Source organism: Petaurus breviceps, unplaced genomic scaffold, assembly GCF_028583685.1.
Source record: "Petaurus breviceps papuanus isolate PSGF00001 unplaced genomic scaffold, PetGlider_PUasm1.0 181, whole genome shotgun sequence".
Taxonomy (NCBI): domain Eukaryota; kingdom Metazoa; phylum Chordata; class Mammalia; order Diprotodontia; family Petauridae; genus Petaurus; species Petaurus breviceps.
Genome location: NW_027185784.1, coordinates 11,664,495 through 11,681,058, shown reverse-complemented (window position 1 = coordinate 11,681,058; position 16,564 = coordinate 11,664,495). Strand labels below are relative to the sequence as shown.

General features: G+C 50.5%; 1 protein-coding gene and 1 long non-coding RNA gene across 5 annotated transcripts in view; one reads left to right on the top strand and one right to left on the bottom strand.

The window, feature by feature from the left end:
* The window catches only part of CCDC136 (coiled-coil domain containing 136), a 29,711-nt gene extending 15,082 nt beyond the window's left edge, over positions 1-14,629 (bottom strand). For 2 of the 4 annotated variants that reach the window (XM_069087158.1, XM_069087159.1), the window contains exons 1-7: positions 14,418-14,628; positions 11,965-12,069; positions 10,631-10,879; positions 10,389-10,463; positions 3,907-4,230; positions 1,200-1,344; positions 363-567 (exon numbers count right to left, since the gene is read on the bottom strand). In XM_069087158.1, the coding sequence (XP_068943259.1) occupies positions 363-567; positions 1,200-1,344; positions 3,907-4,230; positions 10,389-10,463; positions 10,631-10,879; positions 11,965-12,069; positions 14,418-14,475 (1,161 nt within the window). In that variant the 5' untranslated portion in view covers positions 14,476-14,628. Of the gene's footprint in view, positions 1-362; positions 568-1,199; positions 1,345-3,906; positions 4,231-10,388; positions 10,464-10,630; positions 10,880-11,964; positions 12,070-14,417 lie in introns of all 4 variants that reach the window. The other 2 variants (XM_069087162.1, XM_069087160.1) reach the window with 2 other exon arrangements.
* LOC138160577 (uncharacterized) overlaps positions 7,893-16,564 on the top strand; it is a 31,338-nt gene continuing 22,666 nt past the window's right edge. Inside the window, exon 1 of the long non-coding RNA XR_011168169.1 lies at positions 7,893-7,942. This is a non-coding gene — a long non-coding RNA (uncharacterized lncRNA). The remainder of the gene's footprint in view (positions 7,943-16,564) is intronic.

Below are 16,564 nucleotides of genomic sequence, written 5' to 3'. Positions count from 1 at the left end.
TAAAGGAAGGGGGAGCTTGTGAACACAGGAAAAGGAGTTTGGGGAGGTGCTGTGTGCCCTTTATTAGGAAAGTCCTCTGATCAGAGAAGTGGGACAGGCATAAATACCTCCCCCCTCCGGGTGTCTATGTAGACCACACACCTACCCACCCAGACCCCAAGTGCCTTCACAGCAGGGACTGGCTGGGTTTTCTCTTTGTGTCCCTGGCACCTGGGACAGTGCCTCACACAGAGTGGGTGCTTTTGACAAAGTTCATTGAATAGAATTAGACTGAATTACCCAATTCTAAGGAGCTGTCTACCCCAGGCCCCCAGAGAAGAAAAGCCAAGCCACAGTTAGCATCCTTCCTTGATGGTGCCTACCCTGTTCTGCATCTTTTGCAGCTGCTCCTCAGCGACCTGCAGCTGTTGCCGAAGGCTTTCACATTCTTCCTCATCATCATCCTCGTCCTCGTCACAGGACTGATTGTACATGATATCCACAAACATATCCATCCCTGAAGTCTGAGATTCAGCCGTTGACATCTTCTTCTGTGACTTCAACCATCTTTCTGCCACACTCATTTTTCTGTAACCCACAACCCCAAAGCCACATTGGGACAGTGTTATGCCTGGCATTACCACCCAAGGCGGAACAACAAGGGACCCAATTGTGATGAAATTCTCAAAACAACTCAGCTAAGTGACCAGAGGCTAGATTCCTACAATGCTTCATCCACCACAATCTTAGAAAGCGGATCTGGTTCTGGGGCAGATCTAAGACCCTGGTCTAAGATGAGCTGGGGGCTTAGCTCAGGACCAATTCGTCCCCTGACTTGACAGGCTAAGTCACTGTTCCACTACCTACAAAGGTGGATACTGAGTCTAAGCTATGTTTGGATGTGCCTCAGGGACAGATCAAATCAGACTCCTAGGAAGATCCAGAATAGGATTCAAATCCTGCAAACGGGTCAGGGTGTTGGGGGTTCTCTGTACTTGGGATAATCTGGATCAGATTGGGCTGGATGCTCAGGCATATCTACATCTCAATCTCTGCATCTACACCTGCTGGGCTACCCTGGAAGTGGCCCACCCTCTAGAAGCAGGGGAGATGATCCCCTTGTCCACTCGGTTATAATACCACCTACCATCTTTTTCTAGAAATCCCTAGAAGGCAAGCCTAGGGCAGCTGCACAGAGGGTTACAGAGAGGCCAGGCTACCTGCAGTTCTCCAACTGGTCCTCACTGTAGTACCTCTGGGATTCCATCTCCTCCAATTGTTCACACAGGCTGCTGTTACTCATTTGCAGGGCATGGTATTCCTCAGTTAGGAGGTTGCAACGGTCCCGTAACTGCTGCAATTCCTCTGTGGAGAGCAAAGACAGTAGAAAGAGACTGAATTCTAAACCCAACGGTACTGAGAGCCAGCTTCTGTTTTTCCTCATCTAGAAAATACTCTTAGAAGTTCACCAGCTGGGGTGGCTAGGTGGCGCAGTGAGTAAAGCACTGGCACTGGAGTTCGGTTCTGGCTTCAGACACTTAACACCCACACAATAAAACTAGCTGTGTAACCTTGGGCAAGTTACTTAACCCCAATTGCCCTCCAAAAAGCAAAAGAAAAAAAAAAAGAAGTTTACCAGCTTCACTGATGCCCAGGGTCATAAGGAAGATAGAAAGTTAGAGCTCAGACAAGACACAGGGAAGAATGTTGCTACCATTGCCTCATCATCCTTCTAGCAGGTCTTCAGAAGCCACCACACTGACTAGCTCTTGAGATTCTACGAGCTTCAAGAGGGTTCACTCCAAGGTTAGCGGATTCTTTCAAAGGTTTCTCTTTCTTTCTTTCTTTCATTCTTTCTTCCTTCCTTTCTTTTTTTTCTTTTTTGCCTTTTGGAGGGCAATTGGGGTTAAGTAACTTGCCCAAGGTCACAAGGCTAGTCTTTTTTGTGTTAAGTGCCTGAGGCCGAATTTGACCTTGGGTACTCCCGACTCCCGGGCTGACACTCTGCTCACTGCACCACCTAGCCGCCCCAAAGGTTTTTTCTAACATCATCATAAGTCTAAGTCTATGTTGAAAACAGATCTCCCCTTCCTTTTTGGCCACAGATGCTCTTCAAAGCTCTCTGGCATAATAAATGGGATGCCTTCCCCCTTCTCATTGAGGAATGGGGTGTAGAGGTAACAGAGATTGAATCAGAGCTGAGTTGCTATCTCTTGCCCTTCCTGCCACCCTGTATCTACCTGTACTTGAACAGGATTGGTCTAGACATCATCCATTAGCCCAATATGGACCATGGGATTCCCCTCTATGGTTTTCCTTTTGTTGGCTCCCTAGGGAACCCTCAAGCATTAAAAAGGGGCCCTGAAGTGAAATGAGACTCTCAGAAACCTTTGAAAGAATCTGCTAACATTTGATTACCCCTCTAGAAGTTCATAAAATCTTAAGAACTAGCCAATATGGTGGCTTCTGAACATGTGGCGTTAGAACACGTCTAACTGTTATTCTTGTTTACACTAGCACAAACAGGTGCTGCCTTGGCCTAACCTCATACTTGGTATAGCATTCAACCATGATAACATGCTGATGTTTACTTCTCCTTTATCTTGGGTCAGAATCCTTTGGTAACATTCTGGACGACCAAAATAATTCCCCATTCTAGAGACGGTAAGGGCTTTTCACTGCCGTCAAGGTTTGCTCATGTCTGTTTTAGACATATTGCATGTAGGGTAGATAAAGTACAGTGCTTTCCCTAGGTCCCAATAATAAATCTATGCTCAGGACAAAGTCAGATTTCTTATGCTCTAGGTCCCAGCAGACAATTGGAGACAGCATGAGAACTGAGACTTATTGAATTTTGGGGGGAAATCCCTGAGTTTGGGACACCCCTGAAGTTACTAGAGTCAAGCCCTTTCCCCCTCCCATCTAATTTAAGATGTACTTGAAGCCTCTCTCTACTTTGGTGAGATCTGCTAAGGCCCAAGAGGTATAGCATTAGATTGAACATCGGGGGCAGCTAAGTGGCACAGTGAATAGAGTGAGCACTGACCCTGGAGTCAGAAGGACCTGAGTTCAAATGCGACCTCAGACACTTGACACACTTACTAGCTGTGTAACCTTGAGCAAGTTACTTAACCCCAATTGCTTAGGGGTGGCCAGGTGGCTCAGTGAGTTAAGAGCACCGGCCCCAGAGTTGGGATGACCTGGGGATCAAATCTGGTCTCAGATACTCAGCACCACACCCAGAAATAACTGGCCGTGTAAGCTTGAGCAAGTTACTTAACCCCGATTGCTTTAAAAAAAAAAGAAAAGAAAAATTAAACTCTGGCTGGTACCTCTGCACTCCACTCCTAGCATCACTACTGTCTGGCTATAAAGGTCAGGTTTCTCCTCTATTCATGAACTTGATCTTAAAGGTCTGTCATGGTGCTCACGTTGCAACAGTCTCCTGCTTGTCTCTATCACTGTTCTTAGGGGCAGCTGGGTGGTGCAGTGGATAGAGCACTGGTCCTGGAGTCAGGAAGAGCAAACTTACAAGCTGTGTGACCCTGGGCTTTTGTCTCAGCGCCTCGTATGTCAGATGAGGACACACCAGAGAATAACAAACCACACCAGCATCTTTGCCAACACAACCCCATAGATGAGGTCCACGGAGTCACACAGGGTTGGACACAACTGAACAACCAGGGAACAACTACTGTTCTTAATATTCTCTACCCTGGTAGATCTTGTCAACATTTCTTGAATGGAGAGAAGCTTGGCTCGCCTGTATTTCTCACCCTGGTTGCCATTGTCATCTGTACTTTATCCCAAGATATAACTACCGCTAGAAGCCTCCAGTCAGTGGTGGGCATTCAGAAGGCTCTCCCCAGCAGTCTTGCAGCTGACCATAATGGAGGGCCCTGCTGCCCTCCCGGGCCCAGGGCCTACCTTGCAGCAGGCTCACATCGGAATGGACCATGCTCTCGGACTGATCAGAGTCCTTCAGCTGAATCTCGCTCCGCAAAGAGCTGATCTCCATTTCGTACTCCTCCTGGATGCGCTCCATGCCGGTGAGCTCCGAGCGCATGCGGCACAGGTCCTCCTGCAGGGTGGCTATGTCCCCCTCATGCTCCGCGGCTGCGTCCTCTGCCGCCTGCCGCAGGGTCTGGATCTCATCATGGGCCATCTGCAGCTCCTGTTCTATGTCCTTTAGCTCGGTCTCTTTCTCTTGTTCCAGAATGGAGATCTCCTCCCTGAGGGACCTTAGCTCACCTAGAAGAGACGTGAGTTGGGGCTGTCAGAGGATCGGCGAGCTAACCTGCTGGGTCCCCTGAGAAGAACTAACTTGTTTCCCTTCTGTGTAGTCTAGGGGCCCCAGGCTCTGCCCCACTGAAGAGAAACAGCTGTACCCTGAGTAGAAGAAGGAAGGAGCCAAGAAACTCAAGAGTGAAAAGTGGAATGGGGGCCCTGCTCTGTTAGTCAGGCCATGGGGGGTTGAACTGGGGGTGGAGCATGGCCAAGCCTTTCTTATTTACAGCCACCTCATTTTTTTTCCTGCTCTTTTGTGTCCTTCCCAGAGTCACCCAAGTAAAGCAGTGACTCAGGACCCTTGGTAGTTAGTTTGGGTGTTCACAGCCGATCACTGCCCCTGCATACATGCTTTGGCGACTATGGAACAATGGGAATTTAGGAGCCTAAAGCCATCCAAAGAAGGATTGGGATTCAAAAGAATGGGTATCTGTGCAGTAGCTAAGACTGGTGTCTTTGTGGCTCATGGGCCAGATGCAGCCTGTCTGAGCCCAAGATGGGTTCCACCTGAGATCTTTTTACCTCCTGGTTTTATTTAACCTAATTAGCTAGCACATATAAATTAGGTAGCCAATACCAGCTGCCTCTGTGTTTCTGTTGTGTGACTGACTGGCACCAGGGGCCATACTTGCAGGCTTGGACTGGCTGAATGCAATTACACATTTAGATTAATGTGACCTGCATACACATAATAGACTTTTGAACATATGGCACACTACCGAAAAATTTAGATGCCTCTTATTTAAGGACTTGTATATTGTCATAATGTAACTGCCTATCTTGAAACACAAGGAATCTACTATTGGGAAAATAAGGAAAGTAAGAGGCACCAGAAGGGACAAAGAATCTAGAAGCTGGGGAACAGAACTACAGAAGCAATGTGGGTAATGCTGGGTGGCTGGGAGCCATTCCTTTGACAAATGTTTACTACTCTGGGCACAGAATTTTAGCTCCTGAAAGAGAACAAAAGAAGAAGACAGTCCCTGCCTGCAGGGAGCTTCAGAGCTGTAACTAGGATTGGGCAACCAGGGCTTTGCCAGTGGGCCCACATTTAGAGGGCATCAACAGTATTTGTTTCCCTTCAGCAGGAAATCTAGCGATAGGAACTGGGCTTTAGATTTCAACAGTATAGGAAATTCCTGGGAGAGGAACTGTCCTCTATTAATGCAAGCCAACACCTCTACAACTTAGCCACTAGTTTGTCAAGGGCACAAGGAGGTCAAAAGACTTGCTCAGGGTCCCACAACCAACGTGTGTTAGAGGCAGGACAGGCAGGACTTACTGACTCTAAGGCCAGTCCTCTATTCACTATTACCAAGAATAATTCATTAAAACAGGAGGCTACAGGATGGTACAAGCCCTCCCCCAGCTGCCCTCTCCAATAGCCCCAAGTAGGTGAGCTCCTCCCCCTCCTGGTCCCGCCCTGCTCCCTGCTCGCTGCACCAGCACCAGTCTCCTTGGGGCAGGCTTCAGTAGAAGGAGCCCTGAGTTGCCCTGGCCTTTGTCTCCCCACCACTAAACAGGATCCCTAGGTCTAAGGTTCCCCTCCCCCCCCCCCCCCCCCAATTTTTCTGTAAAAGTGAATTGGAGGGACCTTTCCTGGTGCTTGACCCAGGCATGTTTTCGATGCTTGACTCAGTTCTAGAACTCAGTGCTAGAATGAACAGTATTGGCTCTGAGGAGCTTATGGTCTAGTTTGGAACACAAAATACATACAAGTGAGATAACTAGAGCACAGTCACAAAGCAGCAAAATGCATTAACATACGAGTACAATAAGTACAGTCTGTACAATCATTCCTGAAGGGACAGGGGAGCAATCACAGCAGAGCAGGGTCACCTGGGGAAGCTCCTTTGAGGAAGTGGGCTAAGACCTGAGTCCTCAATAGAGTAAGCAAAAAGGACTGGGCCTCAATCTCCTTATCCGCAAAAAGAGGGAGTTGGACCAGATGACCTTGAAGGTCCCTTCCAGCTCTAAATCCTAAGGTAGAAAATGGCTTGATATGTGCAGAGAGCCACGAGATTGTTGGTACTGACTGGCCGAGTTGAATGAGATGAACTCAGAAAGGTGGTGGCATCACTTGATAGAGTTGATGGAGTTTCTCGAAAAAGAGGGCCTAGAAAGTACTTCTATTGGCAAAAAGCCACTTCACAGAAACAGAATTTCAGAGCTGAAAAAGACCTGGGACTGTCTACTCCAACCCACACATGACTCCTCACAGAGACACTGCTAGTAGACCTCCGAGGGGGACCCCACCATCTCCAAAAACAATCACTTCCACCTTTAGACAACTCTCATTGGTAGAAGTTCTGGATATCAAGCTCAAATTTGTTCTTATTGCTACTCTGGGGCTTCTCTGGGGCCAGGTCTAACCATTCAGATTCCTCTTTTACATGACAGATACCTTTAAGGATTATTATCTCTTTTCCCTTCCTTCCCCTTCCCCCACCACACTTTTCCTCTCCAGCTTAAACATTCCCAGTTCTTTCAGCCTATCCTCATATGACATGGACTCAAGGCCTTTTACCATCCCGGCTGCCCTGCTCTGGGTGCTCTCCAGCTTATCAGTGTTTCTAAACAGTGGCATCTAGAATGGAGAACAATATTTGGGACGTTCTTAAATTCTCTTCCTTGGGGTTCAGAAATGCAGCCCCAGATTTCACCCTTTCTCTGTCCTTACTCTTCCAAAATGACTCCAGTTACTTCTTCCCACCCTGTCTGGGGTCTTGTCTATGCAGTTTTGCTCTGTCCCTCCCTTCTACACCCACAATTTCTTTGGAATCCTTGGAGCCAGAAGGGACAATAGAGGTCATTTCCCACACACCACATACATTTAGATCCAGAAGGGGCCCTAAAGGTCACGGAGACACAGGTCTGAGTTCAGGTCTTCCCGACTCCCCGAGGCTAGCGCTCATTCAGTCTAACCTCTTGACCAGAGGAGGTGACGTGAGCTGGTCAAGGTCACCAGGCTATAGCGAGTTGGGGGGACATGGTTTCCCAGTCCAGGAGCGCAGGCTCTCTGCCGTTGGCCCTACAGCCTACCCCATACCAGGGCCACATCACAAACACTAGCAAGCTTCCTCTGGGCTGTGGCCTGCCCGCTCCCCCCTGCAGGACAGAAGAGTGGACAGCGATGCATTCACCTTACTTACTTCGGACACATTCTTATATCTACTGATACGCGGACATGCTGGGAGCCCCTCCCCTCTCTCCTACAGATGGGAAGCTCCAGGAGTGTAGGGCCTGGTTCTTTTTTTTTTTTTTTGCTCTTGGTATGCCCAGCAACTACATCTGCCGTCTGAACACGTGGCAGCTTTAATGCTTGTTGACTGATGGATGGGGATGGAAAAGGAGGGAGCTGGCCTAGGTGGTGTCTAAAGTCATGGTCCCTTCCGTCTGTAATTACTAGACCTTTTAACCGACCCAGGCGTTCTCCACCTTGGAGCCAGAGGCAGCGTTGGGGACCAGCCGGGAAGGACCGGGGCACAGGCTGAGAGTGGGCGGGCATGGGGGGGCGTGGTCAGGGCTTGGGGGCGGGGCTTCGGTACTGGGGGTGGGACTTGTTTGGGGGTTGTGGGGGCGGGGCTTCTCTGGGAGTTGGCAGGAATAGGGCGGGGCCTTAAGAGGGGCGGGATGGGACGGGGCGGGTCTCCAAGATGGTCTGTGCTGATTGGCGGTAAGGGCGGGGGTTTCTGCGCCGGGTGGGGGCTTTGGGGTCTGGGTCTGGGTCGGAGAGTCGGTTCTCACTCACTGGTCAGGGACTCCATCGCACCGGCCCCCCCCCCCCCCCCGGCGCGCGCGTTGCCCTCCCGGCTATAGCAGCCGCTTCCGGCAGGCCAGGGTCCGGCCTACCCCCAAGGAGCGCGCGCCCCCTGCGGGCGGAAACGGGCAGTGCACGGGAGCAGAACTGGGAAGAGCTGGAAGGGGGAGGAGGGAGAGAAAGAAGAGAGAGAAGAACGCTCTGCCGCCCCCTACAGGGAGGTGGTGATGGTGCCTGACTTTGCAGCCTTGGGGTGTGTTCATGCGCATGGGGTGGGTGTCCATGCGTGTGTTCAGGGCATAAGGTGTGTAGACTCTATATAAGCTGGGAAGAATCATGGAATCATATGAGCTTAGCGCCGGAAGGCATCTTAGAGGTAATCTAGTCCAACCCACTCCCCCCCCCCCTTTTTTAACAGATGAGGAAACTGAGTGATTTGCCCAAGGGCAAGCAAGGGGGCCAGAGGCAGAGCCACTTCAGGTCCCGTGGTGAGTGTTCGGCTTGCACCAGCTGATCACTGGGATGGATGGCCCTTTCATCGTGACTAGCATATAGCGGGACTATATTATAGATAATAAGTGGCAGACAAACCATGGGCATTTAAGTGCCATCTGTGTGCCAGGGTCATGGCACACTGGCAGAGACAGGAACTTCAAACCCAGATTTCCTACCTCCAGAGACTGACTCACTGTATCTCCCCTGATCCTCCCATAGCTCTTGGAGGTTGACATAGCTGGTATCATTCTTATATTACAAATAAGGAAACACAGAGCCTTGGAGGTAGGTGAGCGGCTTGGCTCGCTCAAGGTCATAGAACTGGTAAGTGGCAGAGCTGAGACAGAAAACCTGGTCTTTTGACTGCAGGGCCAATTCTTTCCTCTATAGCTTTTTCAGCTTAAAATCGTGTGTGTGTGTGTGTGTGTCATACTCCAGAGATATTTTTATACTTAGACCCCAGAGGCCATTGGACATGTAGCTGTGGCGTGTGCATGGGTCTGTAGGGGCACTGGATCCCTGCCTGAAGCCAGCAATGCTGTGGGGTCACCCATAGTCAGCAGCTATAAATATACTCAGAGTTCTGGCCCTGTGCCCCAGTGCCTGGGAGCAAGAGAACCAGAATCAACTGCTTAGATCTTATGGAAACTACATGGATGTGGCTTCTGCCTGAGTGCATAGGATTATGGGACTTAAAGATGGAAGGGACCATAGAGGTACAGTAAGCATTTTTAAGGGGCCTAGTATGTGCAAGGTACTGTATGCAAAGTTATTGATGTCACAAGGACAGCTAGTGCAGTCCTCAGAGGTAAGAACTGTGAAGCCAAGGGAAACCAATCATCTTTGTCTAAGCTCATACCAGAAGTAAGCAGCAGTCAGGATTTGAACCCAGGGCCACTGGCTTGAAATCTAGGGCTCTGGCCATTATACCATGGTTGCCTCATCACTGCCTACCTTTTTCCTACCTCTGCCATCTGTCATTTCCTTTTTGCTTTTCTTTGTTCCTCCCCTTCTAGCTGTCTGCTTTCTATTCTTGTTCATGTCTTTGTTCATTCTGTTCTTTATTTTCCCCATTTCCTCTTCCTTTTGTCCCACACTGGACTGCCTCCCTGCAGAGTGCCTGCTCTGAAGCTGTTTTCTAGGACATCTCCCAGAAACTGGAAGCTGGAAGGAGTCAATTGAAGCTGCCTTGATGTTGCTGTGGGGTATGGAACACCTACCCTGCTGTTCCTCAGAGATAGCTGTACTTGGGGGCTAAAGGGAAGGGATTTCTAGGTCATTGCTTGGGCTACTGGTAGCTATAGAGCGCCCCTCCTGGAATACACAGCTTTGTAGCCTGTGGGTATTATTGATTCTGGTTGACTCACTTGCCCTATCCCAGATTCTTGCTGAAGAGAAGAGAGTGGAAAGGTGTGTGACTGGGCCAAGATGGATGCAGCATTACCCAGTGCTTGAAGGGAAATGGGAGCTGACCCTGCCCCTACTCCTAAGTCACCCATCCCAGCGTCCAACCAGTTCTCCTATCCCTGGTTCTGACCTGGACTACGAAGAAGAAGAATGAATGAGCAAGACAAAAGGAGATTAGAGGCAAAAAGGAAGAGTGAGATGGAGAATTTCAATAGAAGATGATTGAATAAAGAGAAGGGCCAGGGGAAAAGAGCTAAGAATGGGGTGGGGGTTTGAAAAGTGGAAGATGAAATCCAAAGAGGAAATGAAAGGATAATAAAGAAGAGGTAAAAAGATCATCTTGGATGACTAAGAAAGTGGTAAGAGAGATGGCATGAGAAAAATCCCATGAAAAACGGTCAAATGAAGCCCGCCCCACCGTTCCCCTTCCCTTGCTTCCTCCACCCAACTCTAGCATTACCCTGGAGTTTCTGGATCTGCTTGGTGAAGGTCTCTGCCTGCTGGGCACTGGCCAGTCGCTCATCCTCCAGGAGTCCTGAAACAGAAGGGGAGTGGACTGAGGGAGTCTCCAAGACCTGAGAGCTTCCATCCCTTCCTGCCAGGTTCCCCCTACTTAGGTTTCAGGAGCTTGGCCAGATGTGGAGAAGCCCCGACTTCGGGACTTTGAGGTGCACAGAGCTGGGGACCCCAGATTCCACTTACCTTGTAGCTCAAGGGAATCATCCTCATGCTGTCCAGCCAGCTCCCTTGTCTCTTCCAGCTCAGCCACTAATTGCAGCACCTGGGCCCTCAGTTCTTCCAGCTCTGTCTCATTGAGGCTCAGCCCCCGAGGTTTGTCTTCCTGTGGGGATGTCACATCACTGTCCTTCTGCTCCTTGTTCTCTTTCTCTTCTTTTTCTTCCTCTTCCTCTTCCTCTTCCTCCTCATACAGAGCTGGGAGCAATACTTCCCCTGTGAGGCAGGACCCCCCCACACACACACACACACATAGCATCAGGATCACCTTTTTTTTAGCTGAGGTCTCTTAATGACCAGGTAGAGATGATGCATTGGTGCCATCTGCAGGTCCCCAGTGATACCCCCAAAGTCAATGCCTGTAGAATTGAGGCTCAGGGTATTCTCATCTCTCTCCCTGACCCTTCCTTGAGTTTGCTGGCCAGTTTCATTTGGGTGGGGCCTTTCACAATGACAGATTTTTTTTTGGGGGGGGACTTCAAAACATGAGACTGAGGACAGGGAAGGAAAGCTTGCCCATAGACATCTGGCTTCTTCTAGTTCTAACTCCTGGAGCTTGGGACAAGTGAATAGAGAATCAGATAGCTGGAAAGAAATTTAGAGGTTCTTGATTGCAAGCCCTCATCCAGGTCAAGAATCAATTCCCAGGGCATCTATCTGCTTGACCACTGGCCTAGGGAAATTCAGACTGTATAGGAGCTTTCAAAGCCAGCTGGGGTGAAAGAGGCATCCCTCAGATTCCAGATAGGCAAATGTGGGATTGCTCCCTAGGTGATAATATGTTCCTTAAGCAGTATATGAGGAAGGCTGCATGGAGATCAGAGCAGCAGAATGTTGGCTGAATGGTAGCGCCAGTAGAATGCAGCCCTCTGACTCTTCCACTCTGATGCCTTCCTTCCAACCTTGAAGGTCTAGCTGTGGGGAGAGGAGCCTTGCTTGAAAGGCAGACCACAATTTTCAGGGTGGGGATAAGTGAGGACCAGTGCCTCAGATGAAAAAGTTCATCAGGAAATCTTTTGAGGTGGTATGATTTCCTTCTAGCAGAACCAACTGCACGAGAGACCCTAGTTAAACTCCGTCTGTTCAGGAAGCAGTGAGGAGAGGCCTTGAAGTATTTGCCCCCTCTCCCCAAAGCCTTAGGGTGACAATTGGGCCTTAGTTTGAGATGAGGAAGGTTCTGGGAAAAGCTGGGGAAAATGATAGGATCAAGGCTAGGAGCCCCAGGGGGAGGGAGAGAAGAAAGAAGTTGAACAGTGGGAAGGGAGAAAGAAAAGAAAGCATTCTAGGGCAAGAAAACTCACCATCCATGGTCTGACCCCAGCGCTCCAGGGACCCCCAACATTGGCCTTTCTTCCTCTCACAGCCCTCAGATCCCTCACAGGACCCTGCAGGGGTCACTGGAAATCCTGTGGAAAGAGAAGTATGAGAGGCATAGGAAAGGCTGGGGAGTACACCCACCCTAGGCTTCTTAAGTCATGGGTGTTTGAATCCTAATGTTAATCCAAGCATCTCCCCATTACTACCTCTGATGCCCCCCATCTGCCCAGCTATGGCACCTCTGCTGGCTCCAACTGTTGAGGTCCAGAATCCCAATAGGTTCAGCAGGAACCCTGATCTCATCCAAGACCAGGAAAACTGCAAGGGTGTCTGGAAAGAATTCAGTTCAGCCTTGCTTGGAGTTAGAGTTGAAGTTTATTATTATGCCTTTACAGCGGGCAAGAGTCCTTAGGGGACCTGCGAGTGAGAGGGGTACATGCTTTTACCTTTAAAGGATAGGGCTGCCATTGTCAGGGCTGACCAGAGGTAAGGGACCTCAATGCATAGATAGTTTAGATAAGATTTGGGCCAGGCCGGAGGAGACATGAGGATTTGGGCCAGACCGGAAGAGACATGAGGGATTAAGTAAGAACAAAGGAGTCCCAAGGTGCTGCCTAGGCCTAGTGAGGATAGGGAAGGGGCAGAGAACCTTTCTGAGGTTGGGAAAGGAATTTTACAGATAACAATTTTACAATACAAATTGCAGTTACAATTTCACAGGCTGGTTTCACAAGTTGGTTTCACAAATTGACCTAGACCCCAGGTACCCCATCACAACTGCTATACCCTCCCACCCCACCCCTACCTTTGCTACTGAGCCTGGCCCCACCATCCTCCCCATTCTGGCCCAGGTCTCCACCCCTGCTGCTGCTTTCTGTCCTACCCCACCCCCACTGCACCTGACTCTGCCTCTGAATTCGAGGGGGCCCCCCCATCCTAATACAAAATCCTCATCTCTATTGCTACTGGGTGCCCCACTCCCAGCTCTGCTACTAATCCTGACTCTCTGATTCCCCCCACCAACACAGGCCCCCACCTCTACTGCTTCCATCTGTTCTAGCCCCCATCCTAGGTCTACTTCTGACCCTGACTATGACCCCCTCATCTTACTGTAAATACCCCCTTCTGCTGCTTCTGTTTTTCCTATGCTCCACATCCAGCTCTGCTGCTGGCTTGGAATCTGTGGCAAGTCTCCCCCCATTCTAACACAGGTCCAAACATCTGCCGCTTCTGCCTGCCTTACCCCACCCCCAGTTCTGCTACTGACCCTGACTGTGAATTCCCTCTACAACAGACCTCTGCTTCTCTCTGCCCCACTCTCCACCCCTAGCTCTGCTTCTGACCCTGACTCTGTGAATATCCCCCTCCCCAATACAGGTCCCCACATCTGCTTCTATCTGCCCCACCCCCAGTTCTGCAACTGACCCTGGCTCTGCACAGCACACCCAGCCTAGTACAGGTTCCCATATCTTCTCTCTGTCCTTCCTCCACTCCCAGTTTTGCTGTTGACCCTGACCCTGGGACTCACCCCCTTGGCCTTCCCTGGCCAATTTTAGCTTACATTCCCACATCTGCTGCTTTTTGTCTCCCATATTTCCAGTTCTACTGTTGACTTTGACTGGAGAGTCAGAACTGATCAGGTCTGCTAAACCCAGCTCTGTTGTTTCTCTCTCTCTGTCTCTCTGTCTCTCTCTCTCTGTCTCTCTCTCTCTGTCTGTCTCTCTGTCTGTCTGTCTCTGTCTCTCTCTGTCTCTCTCTCTGTGTCTCTCTCTGTCTCTGTCTCTCTCTGTCTCTGTCTCTCTGTCTCTCTGTCTCTCTGTCTCTGTCTCTCTCTCTCTCTGTCTCTGTCTCTGTCTGTCTGTCTCTCTCTCTCCCTCTCTCCATACATGAGCCCAGAGAGTGTATATTTAGGAAAGAGAGAGGAAGATGAGAGGGAGAAGAAGGTAGAAGAGATGGAGGGAATGGTAAAGAGGAAGTGAAGAGAAAAAGCTTGGGGGTTAGGGAAGGGGCAATGGGAAGGGGGGATTCTGTTATTTGAACTGGGAGTAAAATGCCATCATCAGCATACCACCTGATTTTCTATCTTCCCCCCCCCCCCCCCATTGTCCACTCTTTACTGTGCTTAGGGCAAGAGGAGGCTGAGAATCTGGATGCACCCACCAGAGCCCGGGAGGTGAGGGAGTGAGGGAGGTGAAGTCGCTTTCCAGAAGGGCGGGTGGGACAAGGCTGACAAGAGCTTCTCCAGCGAGGATGAAGCCCTGGGACCAGCCATGCGGGGAGAGGGGGGAAAGGGATGGGAAGATGGAGACCTCGGCCTGGGGAGGGAGAGAGGGCGCGGTGAAGGGAGGGGACAGCCCGGGAGGGGAGGAGGGGAGGAGAGACGGAGAAGGCAGGGAGAGCAGAGGATCAGAGAAGCCAGGTGAGCAGCAGCCCTGACCTGAGCACTGGCTGGTCCACCTCACGGCTCCTGGTCCATCCCCAGCTTCCGCGTCCATGGCCGCAGCCGCTGCCCGTGCTGCTCAGGGATGAAGCCGCAGAGCCTTGGGGAGCAAGGGCGGGAGGAGGAGAGGAGGAGCTGCGGGGAAGGCGTGCAGAAGGCGGGGACCTAGCCCAGCCCCACGAGCTCCCCTCTTCTCTCCGTAATGCCCCCCTCCCCAGCCTACCTGACGCAACCACTGGAGCGGGGGTGCGGGGGGAGCCAGAGCCTCTCTGTTTTCCCAGAGTCCCGAAGAGCCCTCCTCAGCCCCCGCCCCCCACCCGGCGGTTCACTCTGAGCTGCCTGCCCGGCCTGCTTCTAGGAAGGGGCTCCCACTAATTCCTGGCTCAAGTGGGAACCCTTTGACCCTTGGCCCCAAGAAAGAAGGGCAGTACAGACAGGTTCACTGGTTGACAAGCTGGGAGCTTGGATGAACTGTTAGGTTCGGGATGTAACTGCTTCCGTGGGAGCTCTGCTGTAGAGGAGCCCCTACCCCGCCCCCTCCCCTCCCGCAGTCAGTGAGAAGTGGGTAGGGGTCTGCCCGGAGGAGCCCGGGGCCTGGGAGGCGGAGCACTGGCGGCAGTCACTGGCTTTGCCGCCGAGGGAAGCCGAAGCATCCCTCCAGTGACATTTCCTACCGTGTTGTAATCTGCCTAGTATTATCTTCAGCAGAACAGCCTCCTGCGAAGGGCGAAGGCCAAAGACCCTTGGCCAGCCCGCTCACGGTGCCCAGAGATGCAAGTGATGGGGGGGCTGAGGGCAGACATTATTTCTGGGGGGGCGCTGAGGACAGGCATTATTTCTGGGGGGGAGCTGAGGGCAGGCATTATTTCTGGTCCTCTCTCTTTTTACTGGATTCCCCTCTTCCTGCCTCCCATCGATTCTGTGGTCAGTTCCTGGGTCACTAGGTTTTATTATATCCATTGGCCCTACACAGCCCTTTGTTAAATGGTATTTAGTTTCCTTATTTGTAAACCCTAAACTGCTACATTGCTCTTCTAATACAATTGCATTCCACAATACCTTTCCTCCTAACAGCAATTTTGTTAAGTATTGGGAATACAGACCAAACAAAGTAGTCCGTGCTCAAGGACCTTATGGTCTATGAGAAGGAAACAATATATTTGGAAGTAAATATAAAATATGGGGCAGCTAGATGGCACAGTGGATAGAGTGCTGGGCCTGGAGTCAGGAAGACTTGTCTTCCTGAATTGAAATCAGACCTGAAACACTAGCTATGTGACCCTGGGCAAGTCACTTAACCCTGTTTGCCTCAGTTTCCTCTAGAGCTAGAGAAAGAAATGGCAGACCACTCCAGTATCTTTGCCAAGAAAACTCCAGATGAGGTCATGAAAGAGTTAGCCACAACAACAACAACAACAAATATGAAATATATTCAGAGTAACTCCTGGAGGTAAGGACCTAGGTCTGACTGCGAGGCAGTTTTGTTAGCATTAGAACAGGTTTCGGAGGACACAGTGGAAGACAAGGAAGAGTGGCCCAGGAACAATGCTGGGACAGTGATAGTATGAGGGACAGGGAGTGGCAGTGTGAGCTTTGGCCTCAGCAGGCTGCAAGTCAGTCAGAGGTAATCAATCAGCAGGAGTATATTGGCATGCCAGTCTAGTAAAGGTAACAGTGATTTGATTATCAGTTCCAGAGAAAGAGGTGGCAAGCTGGCAGAGCTGGTGGATATGTACTCAGCGACAGGGCGGATGGCTCGGGCCTAATCTTTTCTGATGGCCAAAGCAGGGATTTGTGGAATCCAGGCTGGATATAGAGCAGGACAAGGCACCTTAGAGGTGCTTGGCTCTCAGCTAGGTCAGCTTTTTGTAGAGAAGATAAATATATAATTGTCTCTGTACATATCATACGAATAGTATACACATAATGCTGGGTTGGTTTTTGTTTGTTTTGGCTTGGATCGGTGATTTCATTAGTAGGGATCTCTGTCTACCAATGTCTACCAATCTGCCCTCAGCCTTAGAGAGGTGCCTGGGACCCAGAGATTACATGATTTGCTTGGGATCCCACAGTCAGTATGTGTCAGAGGCTGGACGTGAGTACTTTGTGGTCAGTCCTCACTCCACTCCCCTACACTGCTTTTT